Source organism: Panthera pardus, unplaced genomic scaffold (assembly GCF_024362965.1).
Source record: "Panthera pardus isolate Hobbes unplaced genomic scaffold, ASM2436296v1 HiC_scaffold_10, whole genome shotgun sequence".
NCBI classification, from domain to species: Eukaryota; Metazoa; Chordata; class Mammalia; order Carnivora; family Felidae; genus Panthera; species Panthera pardus.
In genome coordinates, this window is record NW_026526655.1 from 44,748,694 (window position 1) to 44,766,538 (window position 17,845).

The 17,845-nt window shown below is 35.8% G+C and overlaps 1 protein-coding gene and 1 non-coding gene across 8 annotated transcripts in view; one reads left to right on the forward strand and one right to left on the reverse strand.

The window, feature by feature from the left end:
• Nucleotides 1-17,845, reverse strand: part of PMS1 (PMS1 homolog 1, mismatch repair system component) — a 95,350-nt gene that overhangs the window by 13,484 nt on the left and 64,021 nt on the right. For 6 of the 7 annotated variants that reach the window (XM_019462016.2, XM_019461998.2, XM_019462040.2 and 3 more), the window contains 3 exons: nt 8,263-8,385; nt 7,582-7,725; nt 6,550-7,421 (listed from right to left, as the gene is read on the reverse strand). In XM_019462016.2, coding sequence (XP_019317561.1) covers nt 6,550-7,421; nt 7,582-7,725; nt 8,263-8,385 — 1,139 coding nt within the window. The remainder of the gene's footprint in view (nt 1-6,549; nt 7,422-7,581; nt 7,726-8,262; nt 8,386-17,845) is intronic. The other variant, XM_019462032.2, reaches the window with a different exon arrangement.
• LOC128772837 (U6 spliceosomal RNA) lies at nt 1,954-2,060 on the forward strand. Its single transcript, XR_008416962.1, has one exon. It is a non-coding gene; the product is annotated as a U6 spliceosomal RNA (small nuclear RNA).

The window sequence follows — 17,845 nt, forward strand, 5'->3', positions numbered from 1 at the left end:
GTCAAGAGAAAAAGTGGTCAGTAAAACCAACCTCAAGATCATTCACTCAGATGTTGGAATTTGCAAAAAAGAAAAAAATTTTTTTAAAAATAGGTTTTAATAAATATTTAAGGACTTAGGGCAAAAGAAGATCATAATGAGAGAAAAGAAGGGGAATCTAAACAGAGAAGGGACGTTACAAAGAACCAAATGGAAATGGAAACTCTAGAACTAAAAAATACAGTATTTGAAATGAAAAATTCCCTGGGTAGGCTTAGCAGATCAGGGATGGCAAAAGAAGGGTTAGCAAACTTGAAGACAGATTAGTAGAAATGATCCAATCTGAACAATGGAAAGAAATAATGAAGATTAAAAAAAAAAAAATCTCAGTGGCCTATGGCACAACAACCTCACATATATGTAATTGGGAGTCCCAGATAAAAACCGTAATAGTGAGGGAAAAAAAATTGAAGAAATTATAGCATGGATGTTGTAATTTATATAAATGAAACCTTTTACAGATCCAAAAAGGTCAGTGAACCCCAAGCAGAATAAATACAAAGTCCACAGCTAGGCATATGAAAATGAAATTGCTCAGAACCAAAGATAAACACGAAATTCTGAAAGCACTGAGAGGGGGGAAAAAAAGACAATACAAAAAAGAATACCACAAAAGATGGATATAAATTTTCATCAGAAGCAATGTAAAGCCAAATGACAGTGAATAACATCTTTTAAGTGCCAACAGAACACAGATTTCAATGCTACAAAGCCAAAGGTCTTTCGAAAATGAATGTGATACAAACATTTTCAGATAAAAGCTTAGAATCTTTTGCCAACAATAATTGCACTGTTAAGGGCTGATACCAGATAGAAATTCTGATCTATAGGAAAAAATGATGAGCCCCCAAAAATGGTAACTATGTAGGTAAAAAAGAAAAAGGATCTTTTAATATGATTCTCAGGGCTTCTGGGTGGCTCAGTCAATTGAGCGTCTGACACCTGATCTTGGCTCAGGTCATGATCGCAGGGTCGCCGGTACAAGTCTTCCATCAGGCTCTGCGCTGACCATGGAGCCTACTTAAGATTCTGTCTGTCTGTCTCTCCCTCTGCCCCCCTCCTCGTTGTTCTCCCTCTCTCTCTCTCTCTTACTCTCTAAAAAAAGTTTTTTTTAGGGGGTGCCTGGGTGGCTCAGTTGGTTAAGCATCCACCTTCGGCTCAGGTCATGATTTCATGGTTTGTGTCAAGCCCCATGTTGTGCTCTGGGCTGACAGCTCAGAGCCTGGAGCCTGTTTCAGATTCTGTGTCTCCTGCTCTCTGTGTCCCTCCTCCCCTGCTCATGCTCTCTCTCTCTCAAAATATAAAATAAACATTAAAACAATTTTTTTAAAGATGTAACTAAATAAAATAGTCAATTCTACATCTGAAGAGTTCCTTACACATTTACTGTAATATCAACATGGAATAAACAATTCCCTGAGCACTATGTAAGAAAATGCATACACTTTAATACTCCATGTACTAAATAGATACTAGTAAAATTAAAAGTCACTATGATAGCATGCAAAATAAAAATTTTATGATTAAATTTATAATGATTCATACTTAAATATTAATTTTTTCAGTTGCTATTTGTTTCTCATTTTAGAGTCATCAGTGAAAAAATAAATTCAAATAAACTCAACACATCCAAACCATTTAATTTAGTTCATTTCAAAGGTACAAGATAATGAATATTTTAAAATTATACTGGGTAAAATGTCTAGAGATCTTTTTTTTTGGCGGGGGGGGGGGGGGGTGGTTAATGATAGCAGGAATAAAATGAAACTTCTAGAGCAAATCAAAGGCAGCCTAACATTGTGATTATATAACCCTTTCCTAAAAAAATGAGATGCCAGAGTCCTACTCTCAGATTTTCTAATTGTCCAGGCCTAGGTTGAGGTTGAACAGCACTGTTTTTAAAAGGCTCCATGGGTGCTTGCTTCGGCAGCACATATACTAAAATTGGAACTATACAGAGAAGATTAGCATGGCCCCTGCGCAAGGATGACACGCAAATTCGTGAAGCGTTCCATATTTAAAAAAAAAAAAAAAAAAGGCTCCATAGGTGATTCTAATGCATACCCAGACCAAACTGAACTTTGGTGTCCAGCAAAGTGTAATAGTCAAGAGCACAGACCCTGGAGACAGACTCTCTGGTCTGGTTCTGCCACTTGGTAGCTCTGTAAACCTACGCAAATTATTTAATTTTTCTGTGCCTCAGGATAATTGCCTGTAATATATAATTAACCTACATCTACTTTACAGTTTTGATGTGAGCAATAAAATGAGTTACAATGTGTCGAGTACTTACAAAGTAATGCTTGGCACCACAGTAAAGGATTACAAATGTTTGCTATCATTTTCTATCAAGAAATACATCTTATAATGAATGGGGGAACATGACTGACTACAGGTTGGTAATTATTTAAGCAACTTTACTAAAAAAATTTTAAATGCAGTTTTAAATTTGAGACTGGAAAATTAACATTATTTCTAATCTTAAGTAACTCTTAAGAAACTAAGTTCTATTGTAGGTAATATACATGAAACATTTTAAAGGAGAAATTTAGATATGTGTTAGCAAGTAATGATATTTTGGGAGAACTATATTAAATGTTAAAGGTGAGACTAAGAGATAAGAGACTACAACATATCGTGCAGTTTGTACTCAGTACATGTTTGTTAAATGCAGGAATGTTAGCTGGATAGGAAGTTAAGAAAGACCTTGTTTCGCTGTAAACTAGATTAAAAAAAAATTATCTCTGGTTACTTACCAGGCTATACTCATAAAATTTTGTACCTAATTTTCTCCTACTTCTACTTAGAATCTGAAGTTCTGGATTAGCTATACAAAACACACAATTTTTGACAGTTTATTTTCAATAAGTACTATAAAAATAAGTATTTTTAGCTCTTGGATATTCGAATGCAAGATTTTTCCCTTACAGTGAAAAATGAGTTCAAGATGAAGGTCACCATTTGTAATTAATTATAATGTGCAAATTTTCACATATGGTACTAATCTTGTGATTTACTCAAGAAGTCAATTTAATTAGTTCCTTGGGAAATATAAAAAGCTATGTCCAAAGGAATATTAAGTAAATGTTAAGTAAAAACAGCTGCTACCTTTGACTTAATGTCATTAAGGGATTCAGTAACCTGAATGGAAAATATTAATTCTGATTTGACCAGGAATCAATTCAAATGTTTTTGTAACTACAGGTTACCTGTAATTATGTATATCATCTTCAATACTCCAACTAAATATTATTATTTTTTATTTTAGGTAAAACTATGTTCATAGTTACTATAAATGAAAAGTTCAAATTAACATCAATTGACTGAAACCCCAGTGACAGGGCACATGGTCTAAATATGGTTTCTAATTCATATTTAGAAATGAAAGGAGAAGAAAGGAAAGGAAAAGAAAGCAAAGGAAAATATATCCAGAAAGGAAGAACTAAAAAATGAAGTACCCCTACTCCAAAGTCTGTCCTATGCTCTCAGCAGAAAAACCCTGATCCTAGACCTTATCAAACTCTGTTATGGCTTACAGAACCTTCCATAATCTGGCCTGCCTTCCCTCCACTTACTTTACTATACTCTCTCATATTCTGTTCTTGTCAAAGTGGCATCTTTTATTTCCTCAATAACACTACTTTCCTTCTAGCTTCTGAGCCTTATGTACCATTTTATCTAGAAAATTCCCTACACCTTTCTGATTAATTTCTATTCAGGGAATCATTCATTTCCTGTCTCGTAGATGACATTAAGTCCAACTGCTAAGTATTTTCATAACTCCTTGTGTTTATTTTAAAACTCCTTGTCTTCTATGATTACTGTTAGTTTGTGTCTTCCTCACTATACTGCATCATTTAGGAGAAAGTATATTTTATTTATCACTGTATCTGAAATGATTAGCTAGAGTACATAGGTCCTTGTATGCAGAATGTCTTTAATAAATACTCTAACTGAAGACAGGAAGGAAAGGAGGGAAGGAGGAAGAAGAAAAGGAGAAGGGAAAAGGAAGGGAAAAGGAAGGGAAAGGAGGAAGAGAAGGAAGAAGTAAGGGAAAGAAACAATAAGAAAAAGAAGGGAAGGGAAAGGAGGAAGAGAAGAAGAAGGGAAAGAAACAGAAGGAATAGGACAAAAAATGAAGGGAGGATAGATGGAAAGTCCATAGAAGTCTCTTATCCATAGAAGAGGAGTCTACTCTGATATCCCTTAGCACTTCTTACAGAATTTAGGATCACGCAAAGAATTCCAAAGTAAATACTACAAAAAAGTGGTAGTTACTGTGATTGCTGAGTGTGATCTCATTTTTGCTCTACTTTCTCACTAATCATAATTTTGGACACAGCCCTCATGGTCCCAAAACCCCTGGCCCTGGAAGATTCTAACACAACATTTTGTGACACACTGTAGCTCTCTGATTCCAAAATACCTGTATTTTCTTCTATTTCTGGCCTCCAAATTAATCTTGATTAAGCAAGTGAAAAATATTGTCAGTAACAAGTTTTCTGTTCACAGGTTAAAAACTGAGTAAGATCATGAACAATTATTTACTATGTGCCATTTTTCTTTAACACACAAAATCTTATTTAATCCTTCCAACAACCCAAGAGATACTGCCCACACATTTTTAGAAAAAGTCAGCAGAGAAAGAAACTCAAATTAAAACCTGGTGTAGTTCCAGAGGTCTGCTCTTGACCAACACTGCCTCTTTTGTCTACCTGATGGCAGTAAGACAGAGAAGATTCTGGATTCGAGAATACTGTCTGATGATAAACATATTTTTAGATGAGTTCTATTAACCATAATCTTCTACCTTGAGGCCTACAAAAAGAAACAGTGGTGACACACACTCCCCAAAAGTCAACAGGAATAATACCTGCTGTTGGGTTGTAAGGGAATGGCTATTCTAAGCTGTTATACTGTCACTACCTTCCAGGAAAGGGAAGCATCTATGCCTTTTTTTCCCTATTCTCAGATAATACTCAACTCATCATCTCTCTGCTGGTCAATGCAATTCAACTTTTGTGGGCCTGCTGTACTAAAAGTTAAATGCACTGATCTTTAAAGTGCCTGTATCACTTAGATAAAACTAAAGACAATCACGATGTGTGAACCTTATTTGCAGCCTGATTTAAATAAACAAACTTAAAAATTTGATATTTATGAAGTAATCAGAAATCCAAACACTGAATATTTGAGGATATTAAGCAATTCTTGTTTTAAAAATTATCATGACTGTAGTAGGGCTATATTTAAAATAAGAGTATCTTATTATACATGCTAAAATGTTTATGAAATATATGATACTATCCTAGGATGTGCTTCAGAATAATAATGGTAAAAAGGAAAAGTGAAGTGCATAGAGGTACAGATGAAACGAAACTGACCACAAGATGATGGTTCGTGAAACAAGGTATGGGTTCATTGTCTGCTTAGTCTATTTTTGTGTATGTCTGGGAAAAGAAAAATACAACCATCCCCACCAAAAAAGAAAGAAAAAATAAATAAAAAGTAAAGAGAGAAGATAATTTATGGAGGCTTTGCCTACTGGTGTTAATCATTATTCTTTTAAATTGAGGGTGTGTAAGATTGAATAAGTTAATGAAAAAGTAAAAAAAAACAAAACAAAAAACTGATCTAGTATCCACGTAATTTGTCAATCTAAATGGTAAGTTGCATTTAAATTGTTTTCCAGATGTTTCATGTAATATTGATATGCCCCAAATAAGAATACATAATTGGAAGTATAATTCCACTCTTTCATTTTCTGGTGGGCTAGATCACTTAAGACATAGTACTTTGTATTTATAGTAAGTGCCCTCAGTCAACTATAAACACTCATCATATTATTTTATGATATTTATTTAGATCATCTGATCTAAAGATGGCACGTAATATGTAGTTATTTTAATCAAAGACAGATCAAACCACCTATTTACCTACCAAAAAACTCACCATAGTTTATTAGTTGCCAACGAATAAATAAAAGATTTTAGAAGGAATCCTTGAGTTATACTGAAGAGGGATAGCATTAACCGCACTAAACCGAATCTGCAAAAATATTGTAATTTTTATACTGTGTTACATATTTTGAAGACCAATTTAAAAAGGGGAATGGTCAAGATATTTCTTAAAACCGCCACTGCTATAGCTGTTTTAATGCATAAGCTTTAAAAAGAGAAAATCCTGTCATAGAAAGATTGTTTAAGATAAAATAAGAAACAGAAGAAAACAGTAGTTTTAAATTAAGAAGAATGGAAAACCTTGAACTTCAAATTTCAATAATAAGACAGTAGTTAAGGCTTGTACCAAAAACAAAAAACAAAACAAAAAACTAAAAACCTCTAAATTTAAAAAAGTGATGCCAAAATAGGTACTCTAGCCAAACCAAAAGGTATTTTCCATTCTGCTTTTCCATAAATAAGAAGTTTAATTTTTTTTTTTTTAACCCAGTGAGTCATATAGAATGGAAATATCTCAGCATCAGGTCACATGCAAGCTCTGGAAACTTACTTCAGTTTTTCCTCTTCACTCAATGTCTTCCACAGTTCTTCAATTTGTACTGTTGCATCCTCCAGCTTTTCTGTGAGAAACTGAGCACGATGATCTTGAACAAAAAGGGCACTTGCTGACATGGGTTTCTTGATTACTCGATTGCTAATTAAATCATAAGCTGTAAGCTGTCCAGATTTGTTGTCTACCACATTTGATTTTTTGTTACAGGAACCTTCACTGAGATTCTTTTGTTCAGGGCTTGGAGAAGTATTATTACTTAATTTACACGCTGAACTTTCTTGAGGCACTAAAATTTTCACGGGTTCAATGTTTTCTCCCATTGAATTTTTAAGTGTATTTCCCTTGCTCCAGTCATCTGCACAGATTTCCAAAGACTTCTCAGGACCTGCTGCTTCCTTACTGTTCCCACTCTCATCTCTATTGCTTTTATTGCCATTTTCTGATTGGGTGTGCTTAACAGAATCTACAAAACAAATTTCACTACATTCCTTCTGAGCATCCTCACATGATAAATTATTCACTGGGATCTCCTGAAATGTATTTCTAGTGTTCTTATCAATGTTAGAATTTTCACTATTAAAATGATCATCATAATGGTCATCAACATGTAGCTGATGACTTAAACAATAATTAGTGTTTTTCCCAGATTTATCATTATGCACGTCATTTTGGAAAGGAATGGCTGAAGTATCAACATTTGGATAATTATTTCCAGATGATTCCATCTTATTAAAAAGCACATCTGTTTCTGTTGTATTACTAACAACCATGTCAGCTGAGGAAACATCTGTTTTATTATTTTCATTTGTACCAGGTAGTGATCCGTAACAAGTCGTCATCAGATTTTCAAGAGCAATTAAAACAGATTCCTAAAAATATAAATTAACAAATGTTACAGAAAATTATAAAAATAATAAATAAGTTAGATATAAAATATTTAAAAATACATAAAAACTCTCACACATGAAAATGGTTAGAGCTGCATAAGATTATAAATAACATAAATTTTAAAAAATTATCCAAAATTACCTTATTCTGTAATAATACTTGACTTTTATCTGGTGTTAAATTTACATCCACATCAGCTGTAGGAACATCAATTTTCAGAAAGAAAATGGGATACAAACGAGTGGATTCCTTTAGGCACTTCAGATTGTAATAATGTCGGATTAGCTAGAAATAAAAATACCATGTATATAAGGATAGTATTGCCATCCTTAAATACAACCAAAAGAAGTATAGTCAGCTGAGAAACTGAGTGGATGTAACTTCTTGTTAGGAAAAGCAGTATCTAAATGGTAATACTCATTTAGAGCCCTTGAACTTGCATGAAATACAAGTATATTCATTAGGAAGTACAAATATTCAATGTAACTGGCCTCATGGTTAAAAGATCATAGTGTCATGGATGTTATCAAAATCCAGGCTTCAAATCCAAACTCTGTTACTTCCTGGCTACAGTGGGCTACGAAAGTCACTAACATTTCAGTTTCTTCACTATAAATAAGGATAACAGTTCATCACAGAATTGTTGTGAAGTCCTATGTAAGACACCTAGCACAATGCTTAAAAAATATTACTGTATCTCTTTTTCTTTTCCTTATATTTTAGAGCAAATCCTTAGAAGTAGTCCTCATAATAAGCTGACAAATGACAGAGCTAGTTTTCATTTCTGATTCCAAGCAATATTTTTTTCCCAAAGTAGATTACCTTTAATATGTCTTTTTGATGTATTGGTCGACTGTTTATAAAGATAAAACTCCTTTCTGGGGTTGAAAGACTTGTAAAAGAGTGGTCTGCATCTTGCTTTGGAAGAAATCCACTTAGATAAATCTGCAATTATAATAAATAATTACAGAATTAATGTGCATTGTCAACAATGACTGTGGTTCCAGGGGTCTGGCTATATATAAGAGATATAAAAAAACAAAATGGATTTTCATCTTATGGTCTCAAGAGTTATATACTTGCTGATAACCATGCCTTGAACATTAACCTTAAATGAAATACTGAAGCATATATTACATTGATGTTCTCAGTCTCTCTTTCTACAACTCTATTTTAAGGAAAAATTAGCATTCATAAAAGCTTCATGAATGAGCATATGCCTTACTGTCACAGACATACAGCATAAATACTGATCTCTGTTCAACCCTATCTTCTTTAGACTTTTAAAAATTTCTTTTAACATTTAAAAATTCTTCATATTGTGACTTTCTTTTAGCTATTTGTCCTTTTTAGCCAGCTCTTCATGTAGAGAAGTGACTGGTTTATATCTTTATTCTGAGTGGGCTGTGAAGTCAATCTGAGTTTTCATTTCTCAATTAAAAAACGTCTTTTACTCTTTGACACTGATTGCAATACTTTATTTCCATTCTTGTTTAGAGAACCTATCTACAATCAAACCAATTATTTTTATGCTTTCTCTATTTTACAAATGTATGAAGAGGAGACAGAAAATGATGAAGGATCCTAGAAAAAAAATACCAGAGAGAAGAGAGAGATTGAGGAGATAGAAGGCAAGGAAAATGCTCCTACTTTTTACCTTTAAAGATAATATAGAGAATTGTTAAGAATACAGGATAGAGCCAGACTGACATGATTTAAATCCCAGCTCCACTACTAACTACGGGACCTTGGTCAAGTTATTTAAAATACAAGCCCTATACTCTCTTATATGGAACAACTAGTAACAGATGTATTTATATTAACCTGTTTAAAAAAACCCCACTAATAGTAAAATTTCAGCTTAGGTTTAGGAAAGTGAGACTGTCAGTGGAGATGCTATTTTTAGGTAAGCAGAAACCACGAGGCTCTTCACTAACATAGTGAGTAGGCTGCCATCTAAGTCTATGGCTATCCCTACCCTTGGAAGTAAGTGTTTAAGGAGCTGCATTACCAATTTTAGAACACTAAGTGCATTACTGTCACAGTGCCAAACTGTGCCAATTTAAAAAATAAATTAATAAAGCTGGATAATCCATTACAAAATACTACTTAATTAACTGTAAAACTTCACAGCATTTATAAATGGTTGTATCATATACCAGGTAACTTGAGACCCTTCTTTAAGTACCTGCTGAGCATCAGAAAGCACCTGTTTAGTCTCTGAAAGACTTACTGGGTTTGTGGACTTAAAACAAAAAAACCTTCCCCAAATAGGTAAGAATAAAAAATAAAATGAAGAAAAAACTGGTGATATTACTAATGTTTTATTTTTATACCATCTTAGCTGTCCACTGAATAATTATTATTATTACCAAATACTGAGCTTTAAAAATGGCTTAGGATAACCTTAAGAACTAACGAAGTATTATTTAAGTTATACAAAAAAGTAAAATCAAAGAGTAGTCTTAAAGTGCTCCAAAAATGAAAATCATGGTAGTTTATGGAAAAAGAATGACTGTTAGACCAAATCAGTGCAACCAAATAAAAAATCTGACTATACAGGACTCTCTGCCTAAGTATTCCTCAACCTAGAAAGCAAAAAAAAAGAAAAAGAAAAGCAAAACATAAATACTTCTCCCCTGATTACTCTTCAACTGTAGACCTCTCCCTCTTTACCCTCATCTCCAACCTCCTATAATCTGGCTACTACTACATCTCCAATGGACACTCAGTCCACTTTTTGACTCTCTGCAGATCTTGACACCATAATTCTTTAATTTGGGAAACATCACTCTGCTTCAGCCTTCTCTTTTCATCTTTCTGCTTCCCCCAACACTTCCTCTTAGTCTGGTTTGCTGATTTCTCTCCCTTTGCTTACCGCCTATAAATGATGATGGGCCTGAGTTCTATCATCAGAGCCTTTTTTCTTGGTCTCTACTCTCCAAGTAATATCATTCACATCTATATAGATACACCAGCGATACTAAGATAAAGATGTACAGCCTGTATTTCTTTCACCCCCAAATGCTTTCTATTTTTAACTAGCTGTCACAAAAATCTTCTCAATCTCACCACATTCAAAACTTGATAAAATACTTCACCCCATTGCTTTCCTGCTGCACAACTGGTTTCTCCTATATTCCCTTAGCATGATAATGAGCCCTGCCACCTATCCAATCTGTCAAACCTATCTCCTTTCCTCTACTCTGATTCTGTTCAAGTAACCCTGACTGGTGTCCTAACAGTAGTCTCCTCTTTCAGTAAGCCTCAAGAACACCAAGGAGTTCTATTTCTAAAGTAATAATTTAAGTATTTCTGCTCAGGACACTGGAATAAGTTCATGAAGGAACTCCCTTCTCCCCACCCCATCACAAATGCAAATATATAGCAGTGATAGATAAAATCAACTTATACAAAAATTTCAAAAGACTGAACCATTTAAAAGTAAGACAAATACAAAGATGTTATGGATGCAAACCATAACAGAAAGTGATGGCTGAAATCAAAAGCCCTATGTGCTCTAGGATCACAAACCAGCTGTCAGAAAAAAAAAATTTTTGTAACTATGTGTAGTAATGGATGTAACTAGACTTACTGTGGTGATCATTTTGTAATACATACGTATTTTGTTGTACACTTGAAACTAATATAATGTTATATGTCAACTATATCTCAACTTAAGAAAGAAACCATTTATGCCAGTTAGAATTTAAATTCTGATGTGGAAACAGGGACAGAAAATACATACAAGGCAAGAGATCAAAATCAGTCTTTCCATATGAAATGGGCTGCTGAGACACCTCCCTTTCGCCCCTTCAAAAATGCTTAAAAATACTGTGACCACGGTTTGTGGAGCTGCTTGCAAGGATTATAGGAAAGAGTGTGGATAACTCCAAAATCAAAAAATAAAGCTAAGCCAAGTCAGCTAGGAAAAGAGGTCTGTAAAATCTTGGCAGGATGAAAGACATGAACTACCTGGTTTTAAAATGGGGCCTGGAGGTTGGTGGTATCTGCCAAACCACAGGGAGGAAGAAGGTCGAGTGGGTAAAAACAAAATAACAAAAACAATAAACTTGCATTCATGATGACTGTGCAAATTAAAATTTCAAAGCATATAAAACAGCAGAGAATGAAAGAACATTCTCCCACGAAAGTAGAAACAGTACAGCAATATGAAAAGAACTTTGAAATTAGTATGTGTACCATACTTTTAAGAGTGAAGAAAAAGCAGGGGTACCATCCAGGTATCAAAAGCGTCCAACTTTTGATCTCAGCTCAAGTCTTTTTTTTTTTTTTTATTTTTAAAAATACTTATTCATTTTTGAAAGACAGAGAGAGATAGAGCACAAGCAGCGGGGGTGTCAAAGAGAAAGGGAGACACAGAATCTGAAGCAGGGTCCAGGCTCTGAGCTGTCAGCACAGATCCCAATGTGGGGCTCGAACTCACAGACTCGAGATCATGACCTGAGCCGAAGTCAGATGCTCAACCGACTGAGCCACCCAGGAACCCCACAGTTATAATTAAGTTTAAAAGAGAAGAGGAAAATGAATAAATTCTAAATCCTGGAAATACACAGATTTGGGAATAAAAATCAGACAGCACTGAGGAATTCACCAAGAACTTGGCATGGAACAATGCAGAGATAAAAAATATCCAGAGAAGACAGATGCCAAAAAACAAACATGAAACAAAATAAAGCTTTAGGAGCTCCCTTAAGCCAACAAAGCCACACTGGGAAACTCCTAATAAATGCTACCACAGCAGCAGTATAGCTGGGATAACCACCCATAATTAAGAGACTGTACAACATGGAGTGGCTGTAGTTAAGAAACGGACCTTCAACATTGTAGGAAGAGATATATAAAGATTCTCTATACCCAAGGTTCCCAATGACCAATGTGTCTGCCATCCCAGTACAGTGAAGGGGCCTTGGTGGTAAGTGTCACAACTTGAAGGTATGTAATGGGATAGAAGTGAGGTGAGGGGGGACAACTATTAGCAGTTGACAAGCAACTTAAGATTGATTTTGGGCAGGAATGAGAAGAGGCCAAAGAAACTCTGATATAGGACAACCCTCCTTACAAGCCCAGGAAGCATGGAGTGGTGATGGGTGGCTACTGGCAACATAAATATAGCACCTATTTAAATACGCAGTACACAAATAGAACAGGGATTTGGTTAGATGATCACTCATTAGAGACACACTTAAAAGGTTATTATTCTGACAACTCATGGAACTGGAACGATTCAGCAACACATGCTTTCTAAATTACCCTATTCCTCCATGCAAGAATAACCACATGAAGGTGTAGCAAAAGTTTTGATATCCAAGATGGATTACCAGCAGTCCTCACACAATTCTATCTCAAGAGAAAATTAAGGGGCGCCTGGGTGGCTCAGTCAGTTAAGCGTCTGACTTTGGCTCAGGTCATGATCTCACGGTTCGTGGGTTCGAGCCCGGCGTCGGACTCTGTGCTGACAGCTCAGAGCCTGGAGCTTACTTCGGATTCTGTGTCTCCTCCTCTCACTCTGCCCCTCCCCTGCTCATGCTCTGTCTCTATCTCTCAAGAATAAATAAACTTTAAAAAAAAAAAAGAGAGAGAATTAAAAAAAAGAGAAAATTAAAAAAAACAATGGGCAAGCACAGATATGGCAATACATCTCAATACAGATCAGGGGAAAAAATTCTCAATTGCAAAACTAATGGGATAGTTCCAATCACACATGAAATCATAACTGACCAAGGTCTAAATCTGTTTTTCATACTTGAATGTGCACCTGGGAACCTTGTTAAAATGCATGTCCTGATTCAGTATTCTGGGACGAGGCCAGAGATCCTTCACTTCTAACAAGCATACAAGTAACGCCAATGCTGCTGGTCTTCAGACCAAACTATGGCAGCTAGAATCTCTAGAGCACAATACCAAAGACCTGGAGTCTGGATCTCCTGTCATAAGCTTCCTGGGTTACCAGTGTCAACAACAAAGTCCCATGAAGCCACGAGGAACACAGGGGAATTTACTAGCCCAAGACAGTACCTTTACTATCCCAAGTCAGCCACCATAACCAGACTAAGGTGGCACTAGGTTATATTGAAACCACTGAACAACTATTAAGGGAGCTCTGAAAAACAGAACACATGTCAGATCATGGCCATGCTCCAGGTACTATAGCTGGCCGGTAAGGATGGCCTGAATTGTTCCTCAGGCAGAGAACATTAACTGAGTATAAACTCCCACCTAAGGCTAATAAAATGATAATAATTAAGAACTCAATACTGCAAGAAAAATAGAAGAACTAGTAGTAGAAAAGAGATTTCAACAAATTATGAAAAAAGAAGAATAGAACAGAGAAACCAACTGCCTAGCACAATAGAGAGCCTTCAGGTTTAAGGTCAACAGACCAGCAAAAACAAACAGATTCTATTTTATAGACTCTTCTGTAAAGAAACTAAGAATAATTATAGACTCTTCTATAAAGACACTGAATAAGGACAACTGATCTAATTTTGTGCTAGAAAGGAAAAAAAAAAAGAAAAAGAAGAAGAAAGGATGGAGGGGGAAGGGAAGGGAAAGAAATGAAATGAATTTCCTGAGAACTAGAACAGTGAGTATGAGTGCAGTGGGGTAAGCCCCCACCCCATGATGGTATTTGTGACTCCCCCAGAGTCTGGGAACAGGAACAGGATCTTGATTAATTAATAGTCAAGTAAAGCCTAATAGTCAATAAGTCTAGCCACAAACACTGAGTTCCCAATTAGATTTCTTATTCACACAAAAAGATGGCTTGGAGGTAAAAGACCTGAAAAGCAAAACAAAATTGACCTCCTAAGCAATAGATAGTTTAAGAAACAACTTTAAAATAGAAACAAAACTTAGCATCTCTAAAGATTCAAGATTTTGTATCCACAAAACAGTAAGAAGTTGTGAAAAAACGGTAGATTTAAAAATGCTCTTGGAAATTAAACATAAAGGTTTCAAAATATTCAGAAGGGGCAAGAGAGGGTCAGACATCTCCAAAAACTTACAGAAAAACGATGAAAACCTGAGAAAAATAGTAAGAGAAAAATAAGAGGAAGTCCTAAATCAATAATAAGGAGTTTAATTAAAAGACAAAAATTATCGAGGTGCCTGAGTGGCTCAGTTGGTTCAGCGCCTGACTTCAGGTCAGGTCACGATCTCACAGCTTGTGGTTTGAGCCCCGTGTCAGGCTCTGTGCTGAGAGCTCAGAGCCTGGAGCCTGCTTTGGATTCTGTGTCTCCCCCTCTCTCTTTGCCCCTCCCCCACTCATGCTCTGTCTCTCAAAAAAAAGAGAAAAATTATCAAAGTTATGACAGCTAGAAGTATATAACCCAGAGCTGAAAAAGATATAGGAGTATTCAGACTCAAGAAGTCTCAAACCAAGTGTTCAGCATAAAAAGCAAATGAGTAATAAAAGACACATCTATAGACATGCTTAAAAAACTGAACACAAAGATCCTAAAAAACGTTCAGAAAAAAAAAAAAATACAGATCAGCTAGAAAGAAAGAATTGGAATGCATGCATCTTCCCATCAGCCACAGTGAATGGTCAAAGACATTAAATGCCTTTAAACTTATTTTCTCTGCTAGAACTGATACATGAATTTAGCAAAGTTGCAGGATACAAAATCAATGTACAGAAATCAGTTGCATTCTTATACACTAATAATGAAACAACAGAAAGACAAATAAAGAAACTGATCCCGGGGCACCTGAGTGGCTCAGTCGGTTAAGTGTCCGACTTCAGCTCAGGTCACGATCTCCCGGTCCGTGAGTTCAAGCCCCGCGTCGGGCTCTGGGCTGATGGCTCAGAGCCTGGAGCCTGCTTCAGATTCTGTGTCTCCCCTCTGCCCCTCCCCTGTTCATGCTCTGTCTCTCTCTGTCTCAAAAATAAATTTAAAAAAACGTTAAAAAAAAATTAAAAAAAAAAAAAAAAGAAAGAAACTGATCCCATTCACAATTGCACCAAGAAGCATAAAATACCTAGGAATAAATCTAACCAAAGATGTAAAAGATCTGTATGCTGAAAACTATAGAAAGCTTATGAAGGAAATTGAAGAAGATATAAAGAAATGGAAAGACATTTCGTGCTCATGGATTGGAAGAATAAATATTGTCAAAATGTCAATACCACCCAAAGCTATCTACACATTCAATGCGATCCCAATCAAAATTGCACCAGCATTCTTCTCGAAACTAGAACAAGCAATCCTAAAATTCATATGGAACCACAAAAGGCCCCGAATAGCCAAAGTAATATTGAAGAAGACCACCAAAGCAGGAGGCATCACAATCCCAGACTTTAGCCTCTACTACAAAGCTGTAATCATCAAGACAGCATGGTATTGGCACAAAAACAGACACATAGACCAATGGAATAGAATAGAAACCCCAGAACTAGACCCACAAACGTATGGCCAACTAATCTTTGACAAAGCAGGAAAGAACATCCAATGGAAAAAAGTCTCTTTAACAAATGGGGCTGGGAGAACTGGACAGCAACATGCAGAAGATTGAAACTAGACCACTTTCTCACACCATTCACAAAAATAAACTCAAAATGGATAAAGGACCTGAATGTGAGGAAACTATCAAAACCCTAGAGGAGAAAGCAGGAAAAGACCTCTCTGACCTCAGCCGTAGCAATCTCTTACTTGACACATCCCCAAAGGCAAGGGAATTAAAAGCAAAAATGAACTACTGGGACCTTGTGAAAATAAAAAGCTTCTGCACAGCAAAGGAAACAACCAACAAAACTAAAAGGCAACCAATGGAATGGGAAAAGATATTTGCAAATGACATATCGGACAAAGGGCTAGTATCCAAAATCTATAAAGAGCTCACCAAACTCCACACCCGAAAAACAAATAACCCAGTGAAGAAATGGGCAGAAAACATGAATAGACACTTCTCTAAAGAAGACATCCGGATGGCCAACAGGCACATGAAAAGATGCTCAACGTCGCTCCTCATCAGGGAAATACAAATCAAAACCACACTCAGATATCACCTCACACCAGTCAGAGTGGCCAAAATGAACAAATCAGGGGACTATAGATGCTGGCGAGGATGTGGAGAAACGGGAACCCTTTTGCACTGTTGGTGGGAATGCAAACTGGTGCAGCCACTCTGGAAAACAGTGTGGAGGTTCCTCAAAAAATTAAAAATAGACCTACCCTATGACCCAGCAATAGCACGGCTAGGAATTTACCCAAGGGATACAGGAGTGCTGATGCATAGGGGCACTTGTACCCCAATGTTTATAGCAGCACTCTCAACAATAGCCAAAGTATGGAAAGAGACTAAATGTCCATCAACTGATGAATGGATAAAGAAATTGTGGTTTATATACACAATGGAGTACTATGTGGCAATGAGAAAGAATGAAATATGGCCTTTTGTAACAACATGGATGGAACTGAAGAGTGTTATGCTGAGTGAAATAAGCCATACAGAGAAAGACAGATACCATATGTTTTCACTCTTATGTGGATGCTGAGAAACTTAACAGAAACCCATGGGGGAGGGGAAGGAAAAAAAAAAAAGAGGTTAGAGTGGAAGAGAGCCAAAGCATAAGAGACTCTTAAAAACTGAGAACAAACTGAGGGTTGATGGGGAGTGGGAGGGAGGGGAGGGTGGGTGATGGGTATTGAGGAGGGCACCTTTTGGGATGAATACTGGGTGTTATGGAAACCAATTTGACAATAAACTTCATATATTGAAAAAAAAAAAACCATAAAAAAAAACTTATTTTCAACCTAGAATTCTACCTCTACCAGACTATCAAGAGAAGTACAAAATAAAGTCATTCTTGTATATAAAAGTCTACCTCTCATATCCCCTTTCTGTGGAAGTTAACTAAAGATGTATATGAGAAAAATGATAACAAAGACTAAGAAAGAAAAAGGCATGGGATATAAGAAATAGTGGAAACAACTAGTACTCCTATGAAAAAAAATTCCATTCCAGGATAAGATCTGTGCAGAATGCCTGATATGTGATCAGTCCAAATAAGAAATTGGGTTCTAAATCTAATTATTTAAAAAAAAAAATGGAACTCTAGCTATAGTTGGAGTAAGTAAAAGTGCTGGATTTTATTGCTGACAAGATGAAGAAAAGTTTCTTCACTTAAAAAAGGGAAAAAACCCAGATCTTAGAAACTCCAGCAAGAAAACAAGAAACTATATAAGAGTTCACAGATAAAGCAAAGAAAAACATGACATTTTGAGCAATAAATAGGACAACAAGAAAGGATATTCTATTTAATTGGGACAATAGAAATAGTCTCATTTGTATGGCATGGATATATAACGTGGATTCTTAAGAAATGTGATCCTAGAACAATACTAGGCTTTACAATGTAAATTATTTGTAGCCATAGTAA